The sequence below is a fragment of the Barbus barbus genome (assembly GCF_936440315.1).
Source record: "Barbus barbus genome assembly, chromosome: 30".
Classification (NCBI taxonomy): Eukaryota; Metazoa; Chordata; class Actinopteri; order Cypriniformes; family Cyprinidae; genus Barbus; species Barbus barbus.
Genome location: NC_136758.1, coordinates 26,671,014 through 26,698,344, shown reverse-complemented (window position 1 = coordinate 26,698,344; position 27,331 = coordinate 26,671,014). Strand labels below are relative to the sequence as shown.

The 27,331-nt window shown below is 35.3% G+C and overlaps 1 protein-coding gene across 1 annotated transcript in view; it reads left to right on the top strand.

The window, feature by feature from the left end:
- The window catches only part of runx2a (RUNX family transcription factor 2a), a 38,860-nt gene extending 11,569 nt beyond the window's left edge, over window positions 1-27,291 (top strand). Inside the window, exons 4-6 of the mRNA XM_079385814.1 lie at window positions 14,755-14,931; window positions 16,461-16,622; window positions 23,396-27,291. Coding sequence (XP_079241940.1) covers window positions 14,755-14,931; window positions 16,461-16,622; window positions 23,396-23,892 — 836 coding nt within the window. The 3' untranslated portion in view covers window positions 23,893-27,291. The remainder of the gene's footprint in view (window positions 1-14,754; window positions 14,932-16,460; window positions 16,623-23,395) is intronic.
- The last annotated feature ends 40 nt before the right edge of the window (window positions 27,292-27,331 follow it).

The window sequence follows — 27,331 nt, the reverse complement described above, 5'->3', positions numbered from 1 at the left end:
TTTGAAAGAAAACAGGTTGATGAAAATATAATAATATTAGCATAATGTGCAATTATAAGCAATTTTTTGTAGGCTGGTAATTTTTGACTGGAAACACCGTGAGTTTAACAAGGTTGGAAAAATACTCCCAAAAAGCACCAAAATGATACACTTTTTTGGGGGAACCCAAACATGAGAGTCAAGGCTTTATCACTACAAAGAAATTCCAATATGGAGAAAATAAATGGAATTTACACTGTATCCCTCAGGATACCTTTGCAACCCCATAGCAACGTCCTGGTTACCACCCACAACACTGCGGCATCAACATTCCGTGTGATCAATTACCTCACATCATCACACGGCGTCATAGAGTCTGATGAGCGCTGCTGTAGATCCGGCTCTGGCGCGTTCAGAAGAAGCACATGCCGACCTGCCTGGCACACAGCTGTTGCCACTGGCCTCGTCCTCAGAGATAACTTTCAGGTGGCAAAACCAACAATATGACTTCTTAACGTCTTGTTTTCTTCCTTCTTTTCCTCCTCGTCTCAATCAACACATCTGGTGGCGGCATTTTGAAGGCACTTTATGCCAGTGTGTGGTCTTCATTCATTACGGATTAATCGCACCCTCGGGCATCTCTGATGTGACGGCCTTTCATCTCACTCGCCTCATTCATCTTCAGCTTTTCTTTCTGACTTTGTGTGCAAGTGTTTATCAAGGAAAATACCAGTCATGACTTCCAAACACAGCTTCTGTTGGTGTAAACACAAATGTTTTAGTGTGCCGACTAGAATTATAGTTGGAGTAAGTTCTTTTTATTTTGATAATTAGTATCAATTAGGAAGTATAGATAATAATTGTTAAAACTAAAACCATTTTCATTATGTGAACTAAACAAGAACTGCTATAAAATATAATATAAAAAATGTTAGTTGCCAAGGCAACATTTCCTATTTTTAAGTTGAATTTAAGTTAACTATAACTTAAAATTAAAACTAAAAAAGCTTAAACTAAAAAACTAAAATTAAAACCATATATATATATATATATATATATATATTCAAATTCAAATTATTAGCAACAATTATAACAGTACACTGTAAAAAATAAATAAATAAATCCGGCCACAATATACTGTATATTTAAACAGGTGTTTTACCTGTATTTTTCATTTTGCATTGTGTTTTAGAGTTAATGGAAATGTCCAAGCAGAAAATTACCAGTACTTTCTTTTTTAATAGTGTACAATGATACAATGAACACTGGTATAAACAGATAAATTGAAATCTCTGTCCATCAACAAAGAAAAATGTACTCAAAAATCTCTTTCCTTTCCTTCATGTTGTTTCAAACATGACTTTCTTTCTTTTGTGAAATTATAATTTTTTTTTTCTTTCCATATAATCGACGTCAATGATGTCCAAAAGCAAAAAAGGTCAATCTGCATGAGAGAAATAAGAGAGACTGGTGACATCATCTGAAAAGGAAAGTCATTTCAAAGACAGAGCAAGGTTACAAACTATTTTCCTTTTGAATAACAAGCAACAATAAATAACAAATAACATTTAACATGACTTTTAAATGAACAAGATCACTTTGAAAAGGATCTAAAAGAATTTTGGTGAATAATTCATAAAATATCCAATTTTTAATCATCTAAAATAACTTTTTTTATGATAAAGAGCCTTTTGTGCAACGGAAAGATTCTACGGATGTTAAAGATTCTACGGAACCATGAATGCCAATAAAGAACCTTTACTTTACAGAGAATAAGAACACAATAGCCTCTTCTGAGGTTTGCTGAGGTGTTTTATGTCATTTAATGGCTTTTGTTTTTAAGCAAACAATGTTTCAGGTCAATCTACTTTCCTTCTATCCCACACTATCTATCTCGAAGTCTATTTCTCATGCTGCTGTTTGTAAGCGGAAGGCAGGTGGCCAGGCAGGAAATGACACATTCAGAGGCATTTCGAGTTGTGCAACGTCCTGTGAGTGTGTCGTGTAGCTGCCTCTGCCTGCCTGTTTACACATTCCTCCTGCGCTTAAGAGAGAAAAACTGAGAGACACACACACAAGAAGTCGCATTCAGAGACACAGACAGACATTCAGGCCTTTAATTAAGCTCCAGCGTCACACAGATCTGTCTTATTGCTCAGACGCAGCTCTTTCGTTGCTCATTGAGTTCTCTGTTGTGTTTATGCATCAAATGTTCATGCTTCTGCTGAAATTCCAACATACAGTATAGTAAGAGCACAGAGCAGCAGTATAGAATGAATCTGGAGAGTCTGAGACATTGTTGAGATCTTCTGAGGAGGGTCATTTTCAGAGGAGAAACATCTGAGATGCAGGAGACTGGATTTGCTCTCCATTGGTAGTTTTGGATCATGGTTGTTGGTTTCTAGTTGGTCATTAGCTAGCTGGTAGACCATCTTAGACCAGCTTAAACCAACTAGACACCAGATACCATAGTTAGCAGCTTAAGCTGGATTTTCCATCAGGGAGGAGAGGAACAACTGAGATCAGGGTTATTATAATATCATTGAGAGTACTGATATATTTTTATTAATAGTTCAAATTATTTTTGATTTTTATATTTTCAATTTGAAAGTTTTAGTAATTTTGTTGAGTTTTTGTTATTTTTATTATTTTATGTCTATATTATTTTTATTAATTTATTTCAGTATCACTGAAAATATTAATAATTATTATTAATAGGCTAAATTAGTTTATTTCCATTTTTATTTAAATTTTAGTGATTTTTTGTCATTTTCTTGTGTGTTTTTTTTTTTACTAATTTATTATTTTTTTATTTTAGTATTAATAATTATTAATACTCTGAATAAGTTGTATTTTAATGTCTACTTTATACTAATTTTATTTCTATTTCATTTATTAATTGCATTTAAATTGAGTTTTTTTGTTCAATTTGAGATTGAGAATGAATTTTATTATTATTGATTGATTATACTTTATTATATTAGAGTATAATTATGTATGAATTATGTTTAATTAAGTATTAATAATGTTTATTAATCATTTGAATTAGGTTTTGTATTTGTCATTTTTATTAAAAAAAAATTTATCTATGAGAAATGTTTTCTCAGCAACTAACTGAAACAAAATACGTTTTGTTTTGTATTTTATTGAATTTCAGATAACATTTACTTTAAAAAGTAACAATGTTTTGATGGTTTTAGTTCATTATAATAACCCTGATTGAGATCTCAGTAGCCTTCAGGAGAAAAACATCTCACATCTACGTAGTCGAGTGTCAGTAAAGTAAGATTGCTCGATTAAACTACATAGCGTGTATGTTTTGATTCTTACACGTTTCCCTAACTGTTTAAACTATTGAGAAAGTGCAGATATTTTGTCTAGCGTGAAATTCCCCAGCAACATCTGCTCATTTGTAAAGAAAATATGACTTACGAGATTCAACTGGAGACTGATCCAATTATCTTCAGCCAATGAGAGCCAAGACACACAAGAGGACAAGCATCAGTATTATTGCTGTAGGTAGGGAAGTCAAGTGAATGCTTGTTGCGCAGTTACTTGAGCGAGTGATCAGACGCAGGGCTGGATGGAGATGGTGGTCGGTCTGGAGTGTGAAGCGCATGCTGCTGTAATCATTTGGCGGCTCTCGTGTAACTGTGGTCATTAAGAGTAATTTGGACTAATAGACTGGGAGGAGTGGCTCCGGCGTTTGAGAGAAGGGCCTGTGTTACTCTTACCACCATGGCCGCCAGTGTTCCTCGCACACCATCATAATAGCGGCATTCTTATGCGATATCTGATCCTTTAGCACCGGTTTGTTGGTGGGCTTGACACGTGAAAGACAGTCTCTATAAGCCTGGGAGAGGGAAAATAACGTAAAACTAAATCATTTCTTAGAAAAGCTTAAAAAACAGACAGATGCCACTAAATACAGCAGCACATATAATGCATTTGGACGGTTTATGGGAAAGTTGGCTTCACTCGGCTGGTTTATGAACCATAGATATAAAGAGTGTAGCATCATTTTTAATATTGCACTTAATAGACTAAATATAAACATTTAGAGTTTGTGCTATGCAGTGTTATTTTAGTATCCATTGGGATATTACGGAAGCGTATTGCATTCACTTGAGGAAAAAAAATCTACTCTGTTTTTCTGAATTAACGAGTTAATTATCTCAGAATTACGAGATAATTTTTCATTAAAAAAAGTTTTTGCTCTGTTTTTCTGAATTAACGAGTTAATTATCTCAGAATTACGAGATAATTTTTCATTAAAAAACGTTTTTGCTCTGTTTTTCTGAATTAACGAGTTAATTATCTCAGAATTACAAGATAATTTTTCATTAAAAAAAGTTTTTGCTCTGTTTTTCTGAATTAACGAGTTAATTATCTCAGAATTACGAGATAATTTTTCATTAAAAAAAGTTTTTGCTCTGTTTTTCTGAATTAACGAGTTAATTATCTCAGAATTACGAGATAATTTTTCATTAAAAAAAGTTTTTGCTCTGTTTTTCTGAATTAACGAGTTAATTATCTCAGAATTACGAGATAATTTTTCATTAAAAAAAGTTTTTGCTCTGTTTTTCTGAATTAACGAGTTAATTATCTCAGAATTACGAGATAATTTTTCATAAAAAAAAAGTTTTTGCTCTGTTTTTCTGAATTAACGAGTTAATTATCTCAGAATTACGAGATAATTTTTCATTAAAAAAAAGTTTTTGCTCTGTTTTTCTGAATTAATGACTTAATTATCTCGTAATTCTGAGATAATTAACTCGTTAATTCAGAAAAACAGAGTAGATTTTTTTTTCCTCAAGTGAATGCAATACGCTTCCGTAGGATATAGTAATATAGTTTTTATTAATATTTTAATTTTGATATATTTTCCGTATTCATTTTCATTTGAAAGTTTTAGTCGTTTTTGCAAAGTGTTTTTCTGCTGAAATATTAATGATAGTTTTATTAATATTTAGATTTTTTTTTTAAAAGTATATTTTATAGTTATTTACTTAACATTAAAATGTTTATACTTTTAATTTTAAAAATTCAAATATTTAATTTAATTTTAATTTATTTCAGTTAATGTTTATTATAAATCAAGTAATGCTAATTTTTTTTTTATTTTTGTTGTTTTTGTAATTTTTTAGTTTTTAAATATCTTTATAGTTTTTTATGGATTTTATTTCAGTATCTAGAGAGTATTATTAATTATTAATACGTTAATGTCTATTTTATGCTAATTTGTGTTTCAGTTTTAGCTCTTAGTACATCACATTTTTAATACTGTATTTCAGTGTAATGTTTTTTATGGTTGAGATTGAGAATGAATGTTATTTTTGCTTAGTATAGTATGGCATTATAAAGTAAAATATAGTATTATACTTTGAGAGTATTAATAATTTTTATTAGTAATTTGAATTATTATTATTATTTTTTTTACATTTTTAGTTGAGCGGTTTAAGATGCACCATTAATAATTAAATGATCCATTTTAAAATGATTTTCTTCATCAGTTATACAGTATTTTTATTCTCTGGCCTGTATTGTAGATCTTCTGCTCCGGTGTTGTGATTAGGCGTTGCTGAAACGTCAATGAAACATAAGAAAGCATTTGAAGCAGAAGTTTTGTACACTATTTGTACTTATAAAGGTAAATCTGTGTGAGGAGTGCACACTGGAGTCTCCTGCTTTGCCTGCGTTGGCTCTGTTAATTAATGCCACATCACATTGGGGAGATGGAAAACATGGCTTGTTTTTAAAAAGGTATTTGCCAAGATTATCCGTGACGCTGTGTTTTGACTGCCATGAAGACGGCTGGAAAAGAGCTATTGTCTCACTAATGCAGAACTCAGCCAAACACATTTCATAGAGAGAGCAGGACGGCAAATTGTGTAAATGTTCTGCTCATGGAGTTTTCCACCTCTATCTAATTTGCACACTTTTTGATTTGATCTCTTACTTTCTTTCTGTTTACTTCTCATTCGGTTTGAGACACTAGGGTACGTCAAGGATAAAGCACCCTGGGGTAAAAGGCACTTTACAAAGTCTCTGATTGCATTTTTTACTTACAAAAGACAAAACAACAACAAACAACACATAATATCATAATCACCTGCTTGTGCTATATATATTTTTTTACACAAATTTTGTTAATCAATACTAAATAAAAAATAAATATATTTTCCACCAGAAAATGTTTTTTAAACAAATAAATAAATAAAATACAAAATAACAAAAATACTAAACAACCAAAACACCAGATAAAATATCTAATATAAATATAAAATTCTAAATTTGTATTCAATTTTGAGGTTTAATCAAAGCACGCATTTCTTTTTATACAAATAATGATACTTAATTAATACTAAATAAAAATAAATATATTTTGGAATGTTAAGAAATGTTAGTCTTTATATTTAAAACTAAAAATACTTTTCAAATAAATTAAATACTAAACAAAAATACAAAAAAAAACAAAAAATACCACATTGATATTGCAATTGCCTGCTTGTGCTAAAATTTGCATGTAATTTTGAGGTTTAAACAAAACAAACTTCATTTTTAAATGAAGTTACTCAATCAATACAAAAAAATGTTTTCCACCAGAAAAAATTTTTTTGCATATAAAAATAAAGATAAATAAAAAAAAGAATTCTTAATAAAAATACATATTTACTAAATAACAAAAATAAACTAAATAACAAAAAAACACCACATTAATATTGCAATAAACCAATAAGATTACAAAATTTGCATGCAATTTTGAGGTTTAATCAAAGCAAGCCATGGTATTTCTTTTTACACAAATGTTATTCAATACTAAAATGAATTTCCACCAGATAAAATTTGTTTTTATATATAAAAAACATAATAAAATCACATTTTACTTCTTAAAAATAAACAGGTTTTTCACCAGAATTTTGTATTATTAGATAAATATAATCCCAATTTCCTTATTAGCCCTGTTGTCCTGTATTCAAAAGAAGCTTTAATGCTTTCACAGGCTAAAGGAATGAATAAATCTTTCTCCTGCAGCCTCAGTGTTGTGCCACCACACGTTTCAGTGTATTGTTTGCATAAAAGCTTCTGACAATCAATATGTCGCACATCTAATCTTCCATTGAAATCTGATTGTTTACGTTGCGGTTTGCGCAGAGCCGCTCTAATTGTTCATTGCTGAAATGAGCATTAGCCGTGAACCTGTGATGTTTCTCTCTCTTTGAACGTGGCTCTGCGTGTTCGGACAGGTAAAAGCACACAAAACACATACAGCAGGCCTCCAGACAAAAGCCAAGGCAGGCCATTGAAAATAAAGCTAACGCAGGATGGCTCGCAGAAGAAAGATCAGCTCGTACTTTCCCCATGTGAGAAGAAGTACATGACTGTTGCTGTTGGCAGAGAAACCTGATGGCTTCTAACAACAACAGCGAGTTACACATGACTATCAATACACCGATGTATTGGCCAGGTGGAGTGGTTGATATTTAGCAGTTATGGAAATACCGCATGCTTAGGGAATTTTGTGTTAATACTAATGGTTTATATTAATGGCTGGCTTTTAAAAAATTGCTTGCAAATCTCTCATTAAGCTACATTATCACCATATACTGGATTCAACCTTGTTTTATTTCAGTTAGCACAGGTTTTGTATCTGTTTTGGTACAGATTTGTCATAGACCTCACTGACCTGAGCTTATGCAACTTTTTGTGTGAAAAACCCTGGACCACAAAACCAGTCATAAGGGTCAAAATAGCTGAATAAATAAGCTTTCCATTGATGTATGATTTGTTATGATTGGACAATAGTTGGCTGAGATGCAACTATTTGAAAATCTGGAATCTGAGGGTGCAAAAAATTCAAAATATTGAGAAAATCGCCTTTAAAGTTGTCTAAATGAAGTTATTAGCAATGCATATTACTAATCAAAAATGAAGTTTTGATATATTTACGGTAAGAAATTTACAAAATATCTTCATGGAACATGATCTTTACTTAATATCCTAATGATTTTTGGCATAAAAGAAAAATCAATCATTTTGACCCATATAATGTATTTTTGGCTATTGCTACAAATATACCCCAGCGACTTAAGACTGCTTTTGTGGTCACATTTGTGGATCATTCTGGCAATGTTCGCTCAAAAACATGAGTTGCATAAGCTACATAATACAAGAACTGTGCTAATTGAAAGAAAACAAGTTGATAAAACTAATGAATCTGATATTTGGTTATAATATGGCATAACGAGAAATTTATAAGCAAATGTTTTTCTAGGCTGGCCATTTTTGACCGGGAACACTGCAAGTGGAACAAGGTGAGAAAAAAATCCCCAAAAAGTACAAAACGTATTTTGTTGAGTTCTTATATCCTGTGTCAGCAAAGGCATTAAGTTTTAGTCCAATATGAAAACAGTAACTAGCATTTTCGGGAAAAAGAAAATCCTCTCGGGTCAAAATGACCCAGAATACAACATGAGAAAACTCAGTGAGCTGCCTTGCTGTCTACTACTAGTCAGCTGCCTTTTAAGTGAACCTCAGTGTAACACACTGTTGTAAATAGTTATTGTTAATCCTTTGTCATGTATCAAATTTGTATCTAGTAATTGCCCCATTGATATTCATTAAAGGAACAGTTCACCCAAAAGAATGACAATTACAGTACCTTTTGTGTCGTGGACCTGTATAACAGAAAAGATGATGCTATAAATATATCTCACATTTGATATTTTATACCATTTTTTAAATAAGTAAATTCTGCTCACAAAGGCTGCATTAATTTGATCAAAAATACAGTAAAAACAGTAAAATATTATTATTTAAAATAAGAGTTTTCTATTTGAATATATGTTAAAATGTAATTTATTTCTGTGATCAAAGCAAAATTTTCAGCATCATTACTCCAGTCTTCAGTGTCACGTGATCCTTCAGAAATCATTATAATATGATGAGTTGCTGCTCAAGAAACATTTCTGATTGCTATCAGTGTTTAAAACAGTTGCGGTGCTTCATATTTTTGTGGAAACCATGATACTTTTAATTTTTCAGGATTCTTTGATGAATAGAAAGTTCAAAAGAACAGCATTTATTTGAAATAGAAATATTTAGTGACATTATAAATGACTTTACAGTCAGTTATGTTCACTTTAATGCATCCTTTATAAATTATTAAAAAATAAAACATATACTGACCCCAAACTTTTCAACGGTATGAACGCCAACACACATACACTGACCACTGAGCATTAACCCCAATTGTGTCATTACTACAAAACAGGAGCAATCCGACCTCTTTTTAGGGACCATTGCAACTAATCAGACTAGATCAATACATAGATCATCTTCTGGAGACACATACGGCTCCGCTGCGCCTGCTGCATTTACGACGCACACGGGGCAAATAGAGGATTTTTTGTCAGTTTGCCGCCAATTACCCTAAGGCTCCGAGTCGGTCTGGCCCCAGATCACCCCTCAAACAAATCCGGGTTGGCCCTGAAATAAAAGTTTGCTTGTTGGAGTCATACGCTCGCATGGTGTCTGATTGTTGCAGTCGGCCCATCGATTTATAAAGCTCTAGTAGCATGTGTGCCCCTTCTTGGCGTAGTTGACTTCCTGAAGCTCTGAACACACGGACCACACAGGCGACTGGCAAACCTCCAACGCTGCTTGGCTGCCGTCGGCTTTCTCCATTTCTCTCCCCCTCTCCATCTACTTCTGATCCTCAGACTGAGCGGGCGTTCGGCCCCGTCCTGTCCTTAAAAAGCTTTCTTCCCCCCCTTTACTAATTTTGGTGGAGCTGCCATGTGAAATAATCCATTGTTTGACTCTTCAGAGGAGTCGGCCCTCCGCGGCACGGCAATTAAAGAAATGAAATCTAGACGGATGTATGTTTCCCTTTCTTCTTCCATGCGTTTTATTCCCCGTGTCGCCACGGCGTGATTGATGCGCTCTGACGGCTCTGGCTGATATTTGATGTTGAAAGCGTGCTGGTGTTTAAAGAGCACAGGGTGTTATTGCAGGTCACGCCACTATCATATGGCAATTTAACATGCAGGCGGAGGTTTCGCCGGCAATACGACCACACTGCGTTTACACGCTCGTATTATTTACCATCATTAGTCATTTTTGTGTGAAAACACGTAGCAAAATTTCCTTTGGGTGATACAAACAAAGCTTTTTTCTCCCCCCAAAATTCCATAGATTTACACTATAAAGTTTGACATCTGTAATATACATACATACATATATATGAATACTTTTATTCAGCAACGACGCATTAAATTGCCCTTCCTTTGAAATTTCTATTCATCAAAGAATCCTGAAAAATAAAATGCATCACAGTTTCCACAACAATACGAAGCACACAATTGTCTTCAACACTGATAATAATCAGAAATGTGTCTTGAGCAGCAAATCAGGATATTAGGATGATTTCTGAAGGATCATGTGACACTCAAAACTGGAGTAATGATGCTGAAAATTCAGCTTTGATCACAGGAATAAATTACAGTTTATAATATATTCACATACAAATCAGTTATTTGAAATTGTACTGGTTTTTACTGTATTTTTGATAAAATAAATACAACCTTGGTGAGCAGAAGAGATTTCAACATTATAAGAACCAAATAACAATCCATTCAGAACACCTTAGCAACCGCATAACAACACCCTGGCAACCATCCATAACATTCCAGCACTGTGCCAGGAAGTTTTGTAGAGACTACTTTCTTTCCCCCCCACCCAAAGTTTTGCTCCTCAGCCTTAAAACTAATAATCCAAATTTTTTTGCCGTAACAGGATCTTTTTACTTTATTGCAGATGTGTCCATTTGAGTATTTGAGCTCTAGCACTGAGAGATGTTTTTGGCACTGATGTAAACGTAAGAGCGTTCCGCATGTCTAGGATGAGCATTAGGGATTTTCCTTTCGTTCATGCTGAATCATTCGCATCCCCCTTTTTTCATTCTGGAAATTTAGTCTTGGACTTCAAATACAAGAGTCATTTGCTTCTATCCTCTCCAGCAGTGCTCAGAACATGTTCATAAGACACACATGACAGAGTTAAACGTGATATCCAAGGCTCTCGGGATAGAAGCATCTGCTAAATGCCATAATTGTACATAAATAGTAGGGTTACCAAACATTTCTGTACATGTTTCCCGTCCAGAGTTTTAGAACTGCCAAAGTCTGCTATCAAAAGTCAGAAATTACATTATGAACTCTTAAAATATTATCTTAAAAATTATAACTCTTAAAAAAGCTCCATACATGTTCATAAATCTCATTTCGCATCAAAATTAAAAAAGGATCTCTCTTAAAAAAGATCTATACTTTTATTGTTTGACAACTGCTTTCTCAATTTGTCTCAATTTGTTTTCTTTCCCAAGGAAACATCTGCTGATACTTTAATGATCTCCTGAGCAATTAAAGAGTTTATAGACTCACAAAGACCTTGACATTACGTATTGATGTTTTGACGTCAGCGATTTGCATTATGTAATCCGCACTGATAACTACAGCTGAGGCAACATTACTTTATATATGGAAGCCTGTTTCTGGCACAGAATGAAAAAAATTAAAAAAAATACAATTTTCCTCTCAATTCTGAGTTTATAATCACACAATTCTGACGATTCTGACAAAAATAGCTCTAAACTGAGAATTCTGACTTTTTTCCTTGAAATTCCCAATTTAAATTCCCAATTCTTCTTCTTCTTTTCTTTTTTTGCAATTACGGGTTCATGTCTGTAAGATTTAAACGGTAAGATGCAGGATGATTCTGATAAAAAAAAAAAAAATTACAATTACGAGTTTAAATCTCACAGTTCTGACTTTTTTCTCTATATTCTAGTTTTCATCTCGCATTCTTTTTTTTGCAATTCCAAATTTGTATCTTGTAATTCTTTATCCTGCAATTCAGTTTTTTTTTTACTTTTTCAGAATAGTGAGAAAAAAAGACAGAATTATGAGTTTAAAATCTTTCTTTTTTCGCGATTGCGAGTTAACATCTTGCAATTCCAAATTTATGCAAGTCAGAACTGTAATATTTAAACTCACAATTCTGAGAAAAAAGTAAGAATTACGAAATTCTAAATCTCAGAGTTCCGACTCTTTTTTCCCCCTCTATATTCTAGTTTTCATCTCGCGTCTCGGTTATTGCGATTTTTTATTTTAATTTTTTTCTTGCAATGCCGAATTCGTATCTTGGAATTCTGGCTTTTTTTTTTCAGAATTGTGAAAAAAAAAAAATTGGCATGGGAAAAAAAAAAAAGTATTTTTCCCATGCCAGAAACAAGCTTCCATATTTATATTATTCAACCACTTCAATTTGGTGAAAATGTCGGCAGATTCTGTCTCATGTCACTTGTAACGCGGCAGATAATTTGTGAGCAGCTCACCTTCAGGCCATATACATCTTAAACAAAATTAAACCGGTTCCCTTTTTCAGCAGCTGCGCTATTGATTGTGCTTCTTTGATAGCGTACAGGGAGAGGGAACACTTTCAGGGAATTACTCAAGCTCTCAATGCAAAAAGTGCTCGACATTCATCTGTGAATGAGGAGCTGTGTTTGCTCAAGAGAACTCCAGCGCACAATCAGGTTTTGCGAGATTGGAGGTAGCTCTGGCTCAAACCGACTGGAGAGCGGCCAAGCTTTTGCAGGAGTTTCTCTTTTCTTCTGTGTGATATTTACTTTACAGCCATTCAGAGCAACCGACCGGGGCGAGACAGACAAGCATGGAAAAAAGACTCACAAAGTCCCTCTTTAACAAATATTCTTCTCGAGTATTGACACAACAGTGCGGTTACAATGAAATCAAGTTCTTTAGTGGAGATGCTGAGCTACGTATGGACTGGAAAGGGTGGTTCACGTGATGGAGAAGGGGGTGGACGCGGGGGCATGGCGTGACTCGTACTCTTTATTGCAGCATAGAGGACTGAGTCGGTCCTCTTTTATGGGAAATGAATGAATAAACATTGCCGGGTCATGCTTTTGTCATGACTCACAGACATAGTTTCAAGCATGATAGGAATAATAGGGAAATAAAGCAGTTGTGTAATTTGACTAAATTCTTTTTGGATCCACGCCACGGTGTAAAACAACAGCATGCACGGGCAGGTAGAAAGTCGATTTACTTCCCCTCCTTTTGTGCGCCAGTCGCTATTGTGAAAACTGAGATCTCTGTGATTAGAGACCCAGAGATCGCTGATGCATCTGACCCAAATTCTGATCTGCTCATTTGTTTTGATGTGCTGTTTGGTAAATAACGAGGTTTAATTGTTTGGCTGGCCATTAAAGGGACAGTTCGCCCAAATATGAAACTTCAGTCATCATGTCACTTGAAACATGTTTTCTGTGCATGTACCGTAATATTTATGATAATGGGATGATAAAAGTATTTTATACAACCCGTGTGCTATATTTCATGTCTCCTGAAGTCATTCAATAGCTTTTTGGGTGGAACAGACTGTAATTTTAATCTTGCCTTCAGCTGTAGACTATTTTAATTAATTGTGGTCTGTTTCTCTCACAAAACTATCAGGTTTCAACCCAGACGAGGGTGTGTAGATGACGCCTGAAATGTTCATTATTTGCTGAACTGTCCCTTTAAGAGTGTAGTTCACCCAAAAAAATTACACTTCTGTCATCATTTATTCATTCATTCAAAAGTCATTGTAGAATATTTTGGGCAATCTACAAACTGATCTTTTCCATACAGTGAAACTGACCAAAAGTAACAAAAACACCATGAACGTGCCGTGAAAATAGTCAAATACAAGTTGTTATTTGAGCTCTGAAAGTTTCTCTTCATCACGCAAAGCTGTCATATGACTTCAAAAGACTTGATAAAAGAATAAGTATAGAAAAATAGTATTTTTTGGTGCTTGGCACCATTCATCTAATCACTTTCACTGAATTAAAAAGAGCAGGATGAACATTTTTTGTATTACCCGGAAAAAGAAAAATCAAACGGGTGTTGAAAGGAGAGTGAATTCACCCAAAAATGACACTTCTGTCATAAGTTATTCACCCTAATGTCATCTTAGGATATTTTGGGGAATCCACAAACTGATATTTTCTATACAGTCTGCTCCATGTGACTTTCGTGTTTTATTGCAAGTGATCTGAAACCATACAACAGATTTGTGCCAACAACTTTTTGGTTGTTTTACAGTGTTTTTAGTGTTGCTTTCCTATTCACTTTCATTGTACAGAAAGAGCAGCTAGAACATTTTGCAAAACACCTCAAAGAGTGAAATGTGCCTAAAAATGACAGTTCTGTCATAATATATTCACTCTAATGTCATTTTAAGAAATTGTGGGACTCTAAAAACTAATATTTCCCATACAGCGATAGTAAACACTGACCAAAAGTGACAAAAACACCATGAAAGTGCGATGAAAATAGTCCACGTGACTTTATTTGCAAGCGTTCTGAGACCATGCAACAGATCTGTGTCCAAAATTTAAGGTGTTATTAATCTGTATGGCTCATTTGCATCTATTCATCACACAAAACAATCATATGACTTTATAAAACAGAGAATGGATCACTTTTACGGTTCTTTTTTTCTTTCCCATTCACTATAGAAACTGCAGCTTGAACATTTTGCATAATATCTCTTTTTGAGTTTCTCAGGTACAGGTTTGCAACAACATGAGGGTGTGTAAATGATGCCAGAATGTTCATTTTTGAGTGAACTATCCCTTTAAAGTTGGTCAGAATCGAGCAGTAGGTGTATTAACTGCAATTTCTGTCTAATATTGTTCGGTAGGACACAGACAGAAACTGGAAGACCCCCCTAAACCCCCGCTGTTCTCCGAGCGCCTGAGCGAGTTAGAGCGTTTACGCCAGACCACCATGAGAGTTGCCGTGCAAACCCAGAGTCCCCGGCCGTCTCTCAACGCCATGCCGAACTCCTTCAATCCGCAGGGGCAAACTCAGATCTCAGGTAAACCGGCCCAGGCATTTTCTCTTCAACTCAACTATTTCAGCCTGTCTGGCTGTCAGCCGTGACTTTTAATGGAGAATCGCTGTGGTTTATGTTCTGTACAAACATCCGTATTTGAAGAACAGGTAGGTTTATTTAAGAGACCTGATTTGCTGAAGATAAAAGTCAGTGGGCGAGAATGATGCAAGAAATAGAAATGGTGAATTCAACAACGTCGATCAGATTTAAACAGGAGATACTGATGGACGTGCCAAATCTGACAGTCGCAAATCCTTTTGTTTGCTTTTTACGGGAATGAGACATTATCTTTGTTCAGAACTGGCTGCTTACATCACCTTAAAGGGATAGTTCACCCAAAAATGAAAACTCATTGTTTACTCACCCTCATTTCAATCCATGCCTGAGTTTCTTTATTTAATGGAACACAAAAGATGTTTTGATGAATCTTTGTGCTGCTCCTCATCTTCAAACCATGTCTGTGAAGGACAGAAACACATCAGTCCATTCACTAAATTCAAGTCTTCAGAAATCATATGATAGTTTAAGTGAGGAACAGACCTAAATATCGTCAAATCTCATTCAGCTTGGTGCAGACCAGGTTCTGGTGAAGACTGATGAAGATTTCTCCTTTTTTGTTCCACGGAAAAAATAACAGCTTACGGGTTTGGAACGACATGAGAGTGAGTAAATAATGACAGATTTTCATTTCTGGGTGAACTATTGCTTTAATTCCATTACATTTGTCCAAATATTTTCATTAGTTCCTGCTTCACTTTTGGCATATTGGAGCATGGGCTTTTTTTTTTGTCTCATATGTGCTCAGCTTTAAAGTTTGCATAATGTTTGCCATTCTCTTGGAGCGTCTCCAGTCCCTCTCCTGTCAGAGCGGACGCTGTGTTTACTAGAATACTGTAGAAAGCAAACAGGAAACCGTTCTTGGCTCTGAATGTGATTAAGCTATTTACATACCACGGCCTTTTATACTAGTCTGCTCAGTCTCGGTCTCCATATTGTTATAAAAAGAAAGGTCACCCACTTTGTGTGCACAACGAGTCTTAAAATATGGATTACCAGGAAGGACTCTTCTGAGGGTGAATCTCAAAAGCATCATTTTTATATAAATACAAATTATGTTGTGTATAAAGACTAGTCTATTTCAGGACCCTTACGATTTTTTGCATTGTCACATTATTTTCATGACAATTAAACAATGTCAAAGATATCATAATGCATCATAACTTTTAATTTGCAAAACATAAAAAAATCTGCATAACGTAACTTTTTTTCTTTTGCTTTTAGAGCGAAACATAACACATGTTCCTGACAGCTTTCACAAGATTGACTCTTTTTGTTTTTTTGTGGTGGTGTGTGATACCGTTCATTTTTGAGATCACTGTTGTAAACATCTCTGAGCTTTAAAAGCACTGCTGTGGTCCTGAGAGAAGAGGCTACAATCACACCCAAACACATCTTTGAGGATGCTGTTGTGCAGATGTTGACTGGGGTCATCTCATTTATCATCCTCACAGATCCGCGGCAGGCGCAGTCCTCTCCGCCCTGGTCCTACGAGCAGCCCTACACTCCTTACCTGAGCCAAATGACGTCTCCCTCCATCCACTCCACCACCCCGCTGTCCTCCACCCGCGCCACGGGCCTGCCCACCATCAGCGACGTGCCAAGACGCCTCTCAGGTAAACCAACACCTTACAGAAAGACAAATCACAGACAAGTATTTTATTTTTAATTTTCCTATATTTTTTTTAGGTATTTCATGAATTTGAGTCAAAATTGCTATCTTGTTGAAATCAACATTTTTCAGGCTGTTCAGCAACCATCTGTCATATAGACTCATTTTTATTACTCAATTAATTACAGATGAACAAAATCAAGCCCCGCCCTACTTTTTATACATTGAACATCCTGTCTCACTCAGACAAATGTGGGATTACAGAAGTAAAGTGACACATTTTTCACTTGTTGACTCCACATGAATCACAACTGAGCTATAAAAGAGCAACCTCTGAGCAATAAAATTCTCCTCTGGCCCATATCGCTTTCTCTGCCAGCCACTCATTTCAGAAATGTGGGAAATGGAGTGTCTCAACGTGCCCGTATTTACTTTCTTAGCTGATCGGGTTAGCTGTGAACATTTGTCCAAACACTCATTCGCTTCTTTCCCTGCTGAAGTCGAATCAAAGCATTTTTCCAGTGTTAACTTTCTGCTTTGTAAGCATTTGTTACGTCGCCCGTGGGCAAATGTCTTCCAAGCAATAGCACCTTTAAAAATAGAGAGCATTTGAAAGAATATCTCTCCTAACCCCCGTCCTCTCCGATGGAGTCTTTGAACTCAACTCTGCTTTGAAAAGCCTTGAAAAGGAACAATTAAACAGACTCATGGACAGAGTTTCTGACTCATGGACCTCAAAGGGTAAACGGGTAGTTGGTACATAACATGCCCATTGGATTTTATAATAGAATTGATTTGAATGCAGGGAAATTGTATGTCATAACTTCTGCAACTGATCACCATTTCTTTATCTCTTTTATTTATACAATTCTATTTCGTATTTATTTTAAATGACCGTGCATTGTAACAGATAAGTTTCTAAAATATTGCAAAAAGTATTTCACTTCATATGAGCTCAATATATATATACTGAGCATTTATATAAAATATATATATTATAAAAATATATTTTAAATATTTATATAATTTTATTTATACTACTTTATTTTCATTTTTGGTCATTCAGAAAAATATATAACAGTTTATCAAATATATAACAGTTGCATGCACAATTTTAATATATATATATATATATAAAATGTATTATATATTTCATGCATAATTATTTTTATTTTTTTTCATCCATACTAGATCATTTTAAATGACCTGTAGTGTGACAAATTCCACATAGCATTTAAATTCACATGAGTTCATAACAGTTTCAAGAACAATAATTACAAAAGAATGTTGTTTAAAATAGTTTTAGATGGGGTTTTAAAAATAGTTTTTGATGGGCCTTCCAAAAGCAATTCTCGTCAACTACCCAAAAGCTCTCGAGTCCAAACCCTTGGAAGAGCTTGCTATGACCGTGCCTTTATTAATGAAATAGGCACCAGATTGCGGTCCACCCGCCCTTTGGGGTTTGTTTTGAAACAAACACACAGCATGGACGTTTTCTTTAATACACCTGTTTGACTCTCCGCCAGGTTGGTTTTTGAACTTTTTTTTCTTTCTCTTGGCTCCCCACCCTAACTGTTTTCTTTGAGCCTGGAGCGAATGTGAAAGTTTAAATGACTTCTTGGTGTGGCTGCTTTTTGAACCCCGGCCAGCTGCCTCGTTGGGTTTGATTAGTTTAGATTTCACCCGGCTTTCATCTTGGAGATGTCAGCCTTTGTTCTTTCCTCAAAGAGACACACACACCTCTTGGTCCTAACGCCCCCTATTCTTCCTCGGAGCGCCGCTGAATGGCTCGGTCTCGAGAAGACACGTCCCGAACGCATCGCACCCTCTGCAGCTGCTTGCTTGGCTATTCTTCTCAAGCTAGGGCTCGTGTTACACCTTTCAGCCAGAGACCTGGTGACTGATAACGAGGCAGATGAAGGCATGCATAATATTACACAGAGAACGATGAATTATCAGAGCGGGATCACAGGACACTGGAGGACCATCAAGAACTTTGATTTTCCTGTTTGTGAAAGTCTGTTTAAGGAGGCTGGTTTAAAAGCACGTTTGGTATCAAGTCTGAATATCTCAGTAATTTGATATATGCAATAACACAGATTGCATATTACAGATCAAACGTATGCCTTGATTAAAAAGTAGTTTTGGATAAAGACATCTGCCAAATGAGTAAATATTAGTGTTGTCAAATGATTCATCGCAATTAATCACATCCAAAATAAAAGATTTTGTTTACATAATATATGCATGTGTGCTGTGTATATTTATTATGCATATATAAATACATAATGCATGTATATATTTCAGAAAAATAGGTTATGTTTATATATTAAATATATTTATTTATAACATAAATCATATTAAAATAAATATAGACGTAAGTATTTTCAAAATATATACTATGTGTGTATATTTATTCATACTCATAATAAATATACACAGAAAACACATTATGCAAACAAAAACGTTTATTTTGTATGCGATTAATCGTGATTAATCACTTGACAGCACTAATAAATATACATCTAAGGATTTTCAGAGAATATCATGGTACATATCCACAAAACATGGTACTTTGATATATACCGTAATGTGTTATGGTATTAAAATAAAAATACCGTGTTGTATGTCCATAAAATCATGGAATTTTGAAATATATAATGGTACTGAATGATTACCCTTAAAAAAAACTACTTTAGCAGTACCATGATTTTGAATGAAGCCTCTTCTGCTCATCAAGGCTTCATTTATTTGATCAAAAATACAGTAAAACAGAATAATATTATAACAATTTAAAATAGCTTTTCTATTTGATGCAATGCTGAATTTTCAGCATCATTACTCCAGCCTTCAGCGTCATGTGATCCTTCAGAAATCAATTTAATATGCTGATTTGCTGCTCAAGAAACATTTCAGATTATCATCAATGTTGAAAATAGTTGTGCTGCTTCATATTTTTGTGAAGCTGGGATATGTTGATGAACAAAGTTAAAAAGAACACTATAAATGTCTTTACTGTTACTGTTTTGATCGATTTAATGCATCCTTGGTGAATAGTGTTCATTTCTTGACCCCAAAACATCATGGTACATCTTTGTAAGTGGCTTCCCTACCTCTTACAGTGCTCTTAAAGTAAGCAGGCAGTCTTGTAGCAGGCAACCTGAGGTCAAAGGTCGCAAGATCACACTGATGATAAGTCACATCTTGAGCCATCATGCTCCTCTTGGTTTCTAGCCTTGAGCTTCTGCTACTAGACCACATCATCCCTGTAATACAAAGTGATTGATGTTATATTAAGTTTAGCCAAAAAGGGTCTGGCAAGAGCTGATAGCATAATGGGTTCGTTCTCGTGAATGTCTGCAGCGAGGAGCGATGTTTAATGGTGATTGAAGGTTGTATATGTGAATTTCTGTCATTGTTTTGGAAATGTGACTTGGGTCTCCTCTCTTCTGCACTGTCTCCCTGAAGTGTCTTTTTTGTTTGGTTTGAAATGTCAAGAGTTGATAATGTGGAGAGACAATCTGCTCATAATTGGCCACACATGTTCTGTAAAGTTTGCCGAACTGTCACTCATAAAGCGGCGCTCATGGACGACACGCGACCGCTCCTCAACCAGAAAGACGCCGCTGGATTTATCGGCATAAAAGAAATACTTTACCTCAGCAACAGGGTGAGAGGAAGGATGAGATGTGATAAGATCAGAGCCTTTGTTTGAAGTGAAGGAAAGAAAAGGAAAAATGGACAAGGAAAGGGAAAACTGAAAGGAAAAGATACTTGGTTTATTTGAAGTCAAGGGAAAAAGGAAGATTGGAAAAGGGAAGGGAATGGAAAAACAGACAGAAAAAGATTTTAGTTTGAAGAAAAAGAAAAGGGGGAAATACAAATATTCTGGTTTGCTTTAAGTAAAGAAAAGGGGAAATTATATGGTAACAAAAAGTGAAATGGGAAGGAAAAGACTTCACAGTTTGTTTGAAGTGAAGGAAAGAACCTGGGAAAGGTTAGGAAAGGGGAAATGGAAAGGAAAAGGAGTTTTAGTTTGTCTGAAGTAAAGGAAAGAAAACGGGAAATGATCAGGAAAGGAAAAAGAGTAAATGGGAAATGGAATAATGGAGAATAATTTTGGTTTGTTTGAAGAAAATGAATAAGGAAAAATGGAAACTGGACCGGAAAACGGAAACAGAAAAGGGAAAAATGCTTTCACTGAAGTAACATATTGGCAAAGGAAAGAGGAAATAGTATGTTAAAATAAGCGAAATGAAAAGAAAAAGGAAAGAAAATAGGAAGTTAAAAAGGGATAGGTCGGGAAAGTGGAAGTGGAAAGGAAAAGAGTGAAGAAAAGTGGGAATGGGAAAAGAAAGGAAGTAGAGAGGAAAGATAAGATTTGACTTTTTGTGAAGCAAAGGGAATGGGAGAGGTCCTGAAGGAGAAAATAGAAAGGAAGAGAAAAGAGTTTGGGTTTGTTTGAGAGACAGGAAAGGAAAAGAAAGGGGAAATGGAATGGAAAGGAAAGGAAAAGAGGAGAGGAGTTTGGGATTGTTTGTTTATAGCCTTTAATTTAGCAGGCGGCTCCATTTGAAAAGCAGATCATGATGAATACAGAGTGCAAAAATAGACAGATGTGGAGATGATAAGATGTTCCTCTGGGATTCTCTCTCCTGGGGTTCTGGGAGTCACAGTCCATTAGTGGTTTATAATTTAAAAACATCTTGTGGTTCTAAGAGAGAGGATCGGCCCTTCTCTTTGGCTAATCGCAGACATGCCACCACATCTGAGACTGCTCATTATGCATCCTGTGGAAACTGTTTTTCCCTCTAAGCGTTTCCATGTGCGCTCCCAGTTTATTCCGACATTTCTCTTTGATATTCATATAAATGTGAGGATGTGTGTGTTTGCACACACGACTCGTTTGCATACAACCCCCAGACAACCTTCAGCAAACGGTGCTGAAGAAACAAACAGCCAGAAGCGAAACTCACAATCTCTCAGCAGCACGTCAGCGCCTTTTGTCAGTTTGTTTGCATATTGATCTTTTATGGCCCGGTGACATTTTTGCAGCGTTAGTCTTCATCTTGACCTTGAATCAACCCAAGCATTGTGTAATTCAGGTTGCAAATAAACATTTAATTCAAGTTTATGTTTTGCTAGAGTAATTAAACCGCTGACATGCGCGATGAGCCAGTTTCTCTTGTCGGTCGGTTAATATTTATTGCAGTTTCCTTGATTAAAATTCCTCAGACTGAGCTTGTAAAGAGAATCTGTTCATGTGGCGTCACAAACAGACGCTTCTGGATCAACGAGCAACAATATGAACTTTTTTCTTGCACTTTGAAGTGTCATTCTGACGCTTTCGTGGCTTGGGGTATTTGAAACACTGACTCGTATAATAACAAAGACAAAGTTGTTTTCACTCTAATCAAATTGTTTGGGGGAGCCTCTTCATATTTACTTCCATTATTTTTCACATTCGTTATTTGGAAGAGAAATGCAGATAGAGATTGCATGCACTTCATTCTTCACAAGCTTCTTTTCAGTTTATAAAGGGTAGTTTTGTGTTGAAAGGCTAGCTAGTTTGAGCTGTATGCAAATTAAGTTTGATAGCGCCCTCTTCTGTCTGATTTAACAGTGTTCCTTTATTCATTTCAGTTTTAATTGATGTGGATGATGCTACTTTAAAACTAAAGCTACTCATAATTTAAAGTAGTCACAGAAAAAAAAATATATTTTTATATGTGACCCTGGACCACAAAACCAGTCTTAAAGCAATGGCCAAAAATACATTCTATGGGTCAAAATGATTGATTTTTCTTTTATGCCTAAAATCCTTAGGACATTAAGTAAAGATCATGTTCCATGAAGATATTTTGTAAATTTCCTACTGTAAATATATCAAAACTTAATGTTTGATTAGTAATATTCATTGCTTAGAACTTAATTTGGACAATTTAAAAGCAATTTTCTCAATATTTTCTTTTTTTTTTGCACCCTCAGGTTCCAGATTTTCAAAAAGTTGCATCTCGGTCAAATATTGTCCTATCATAACAAACCACACATCAATGGAAAGCTTATGTATTCAGCTTTCAGATTATCTATAAATCTAAATTTCGAAAAATTGACCCTTATGACTGGTTTTGTGGTCCAGGGTCACATATTTAGAGCATGCATCTAGTACATAAACAATGTAGGGTGTCACAGGCGAGCTTATAAATACATAAAACAGAATTGAAAAGAGTTACAGTGACCCAGCAGCATTTAGCACAACTAAATAATGATAGTATACATGACCCACATAGACTGAAATAAACTAATGAATCAATTTTGAAAATGATCTGAATGTTATATGCAGTGGGGCCCAAAAGTCTGACAATAAATTATATTATGTAACTTTTTTAGGATTAAAAAAATAGATATAAAGAAAATGTAGAATGTAAAATGAAAATGTCAGATTCTGCACTTTTTCAACATGATAGATAAGTCAAATAAAGTTAAAATGCATAATTGTTCACAATTGTTCAATTGTTGTACTGTAATAATCATTATGTTGTACCCTTTTAACCTAATTTTACAGATTTTTTCATACAATATAAATGCTCTGATTATAGAAATAAATTGTATAACAAAAATTGTACTGAGAGTACATAGCAATTTTTTTAAAAATGCACAAAAAAAGGCATTTTCTCTATAGTGCACCCAGACTTTTGGACCGCACAAAAAAAAAAGACATGCTAAAAATCTTGATTTAAACATCACTAAAATAAACTGCTCTTTTCTCTCCACCAGGTACGTCGGATCTCAGTCCGTTCTCAGCCGACCCGCGGCAGTTTGAACGTCAATTTCCCGGTCTGTCCTCCCTCACAGATTCCCGTTTCCCCAATCCCAGAATGCACTATCCCACGACCTTCACATACACCCCTACGCCGGTCACCTCGGGCATGTCTCTGGGCATGTCCACCACCACCCACTACCACACCTATCTGCCTCCGCCGTACCCCGGATCCACCCAGAACCAAAGCGGGCCCTTCCAGACCAGCAGCACACCGTACCTCTACTACGGTGCCTCGTCCGGGTCGTACCAGTTCTCAATGGTGCCGGGCGGAGATCGATCCCCCTCCAGGATGCTGCCGCCTTGCACTAGCGCGTCCACCGGCAGCAGCCTCATCAACCCCAACCTGCCCAATCAGACGGATGGAGGCGAGGCGGACGGCAGCCACAGCAGCTCGCCAACCGTTCTCAACTCCAGCGGCAGGATGGACGAGTCCGTTTGGAGACCATATTGAGACGGTCTGGTCGAAGGAGACCTCAACACAGCACTGTTAGCCTTAAAGACAGAGAGCGAGAGATAAATGCATGAAAGAATCATCGGATTTGAAGCACAAACTCATTGGTACTCACTGGTACAATATTGAATGGTTGCAGTGTATTTTTATGACTACACTGACGTTTTTTAATTCTATAAAACAGATGACCCTTACAGGGAATGATTTACGGCATTAAGGTGCGATCATATTAGCAATATTTCAGAGCAATGGTAAATGTGAACGCATCTTTAGTCTAATTCATCTGACATTCCACTTCATCAGTGATGCAACACATGCAAGTCACTGAATTTAAAGGAATAGTTCAGCCAAAAATGAAAATACATTCACCTTCATGTCGTTCCAAACCCGTATGACTTTCTATCTTCTGCAGGACACAAAAGGAGGCGTTTAGCACAATGCTGACGCTGCACATTTAGATACAACACAAGCGTACCGTCACTGTCATGCTCCGAAATCCTGCTGTTTAGGGCTTTTAAACTCCAAAAAGCACCAGCAAAGTGGTCCATATGACTTGTGAGCTCATTCAATAGCTTTGTGCAAAGAACAGACCTACGTATGTTTAAGAGTAAACGATGCCAGAACGGTTTTGGATGAACTATCCCTTTTTCGGTCCTCGAGTAAACTTTCATTGCAATAGGAATGCATCCACACTATTGGCGCAGAATATTTTTATGCTAACTCGGTATAATTTAGCATTTCTTAACACTGAAAGCAATTGTTTTTTTTATTATTTATGCGTGCTAGAAGTCAGCTATTTGAAACAGTACTGGCCAATTCCCTCTGATTATTTTAATTTATGTAAGAAATGGTAGCAAACGGTACTGATTCGAGAAGCAATATAAGCCATATAAACTTTAAATTATGCAATGTGTTTAGAGGGACAAAATTTAAAACGTTTGAATATTATTTTGGGGACATCTATTAATAACTTAATGAAATATTTACTCGTTTTGTAATTTAAATGTTTTGTTATTATTATTGTTATTGTAAAGCAACCAAAAAGAAAATCCAATGATACGTAAGCAATGAAGGAAGGACATTTCATTGTAAGACTATATCCACACTTAAACGTTTGTGGATTTTTCTTATTTTTCTCAGTCAGAAATGATTCATATTAAGCATCCAGAAATGTTTTAGACTGAGCAAGTAACATCTATAACAAAAACGATCAATAAATGTACAAAGATATGTTACGAGAGTTGACGTGCTGCACTCTCCACTTGTTTGATTTTGGTATCCAATGTTTATCTAGTTAATTTATTTTAGATTTATGTTTTATTTAATGTTTTCGGTGACTACAAGAACGACCAAACTCTTGCAGCAGTGGCCTAAACCTTTGCATCTTCAGATACAGACATGATCAAATCTCACGCATGCACTTGCAATCCTAAAACGAGCAGATTCCGTCTCTTGTGCAGATATGAAACCAATACAATCGTCAGCCTTCTGTTCTATAACTGGATGGTTAACTGCACTTTGTAGGTTAGTTAAATACTATGCAAACTGTACTACAACAATCAAACTCAGAAATGTCTCTTTGCTGTGTGCTAATGTTCTTGAGGTACAATATAATCAAGTACTTTGATATTACTGGCATGTTAGATAACAGAATCTTTGGGCTGCAAGATATTTTACTGAACGGACAATCAAATTCAGTAGCCTAAATTACACAATGGATGTTTACCGGAAAAGTTTATCATCTCCATTTCTAGAATTTATTTATTGGTCAGCAATCCATGATGAGTTGGGATGAAATTATCACTGACATGAGAACTCCTGCAAATATGTTACCAATGATGTTTGTAATAATGCAATTTTCTTTACACTTTGTAGTTGGCGTCTTTGAAGAATAATGTGTATGTTTTTGGATTCAACACCAAGTGGTACTTGATAGAATGTTTGTCCAAATGTAAGTTAATAGGCTGCTGGCAGCGCCCTTCTGAAACAAATGTCACTTGTCTTTTTATTTCTATTTTTGTTTAAAACAAAGCACTTCTTCTTTTAAAGGGATGTAAAACAAATGAAGCCTAAATGGCAAAAACAAAAACTCAAATGAATGTCCGGGTTATATTTTACATTTAGCATGAAGAAAATAAATCCGGTTTTCAGGATTACATTTTTTTTTTCCAATTCAGAAAAATCTTATTCCAAATTATAGTGAAAACGTAATGAAAATACAAATACTTTTTAATAAATGTAAATATGCATTTTATTCATCTTACAGTAAATAATAATTATGAAAATGCAAAAAGCGTGCTCCCAAACTTCATGCAAAATATAATATGATGTTTATTTTTTCCTTTGTTTTTTGCGATCGGTTTTGAGAAAATCTCCCAAAATGAATTGCATCTCCATTTGAAATCAAAGGTCATGGCAGAAACAACTCATTTGAGCTTAAAACAAGCCTGAGTGTGTGTGCACCACCCTGGTCATTTCTTCTGTACAGTATTAAACTCCATTTCTAACTTCAACACCATTTACACTGCTGTTCTTAACTGCCCCACTATTTGATTTAGCCTTTTCTTTTACCGTGGTGTCTTCTGGTAGTGAGGAGAGCGTTTATGTTTACAGAATGTTTACAAAAAGCTGCAAGCAGGTAACTGCAAATGTAAAGAACCTCTGCACTGTTAACTTTGTATGAATCCGTGTTTAATTGCTTCAATATGCCTGATAATACAAGAACAACATTGGTCTGTCTTAATCAAACATGTCACAGGGCCAAATATTTATATGCTTTTGGGCTATGGACTATGTTTTCATTGACCCTTTTATATGTAGTACCCTTGCAAGAGTCTGTTTTATGGGTCAATAGCAGAGTTTCCTTCCATGAGACTATTTATATTCATTCTATACATAAAAAAAGCATTGAGATTTCATTTACATATAGTACATTCTGTCATTATCACAGACATACAGAGAGTTTTAGGCTTCTCCTTATTTGCAAATTTCCTTTACATTGCAAGTATGCAAGGTCAAATTAACACATGAAGAAACCCAAATGCTTCCGCGACGTCTTTTGTGCTCCATTATTGTTGTTTCTCTACTGTTAACTACAGCGTTTCGTATTTGAAACCCTGACAAATCAAAATATGCATTATTTTGATTGAACACAATCCTTGGTTTGTAAACAACGGGAGAACGCATTATCTCATTTGTGTCGAGCATTACTTCCTTGCACATACTGTACAGATGTTTCCGTTTCGACAATCTTTCGTCCTGTTTCATCCATAAAGTTTGTGAAACTTTAACCTGTTTGTATGGGACTAACAATCCAGGAAAAAAAAAATGGTGAGATTTTTGAGCATTTCTGATGATTGTATCATTTGTCTTTGAGAATAAAAATGGCTTTTTTGTTATAACTCAGTGTTTTTTCCTTTTGGTGAACAAATGTGCAATC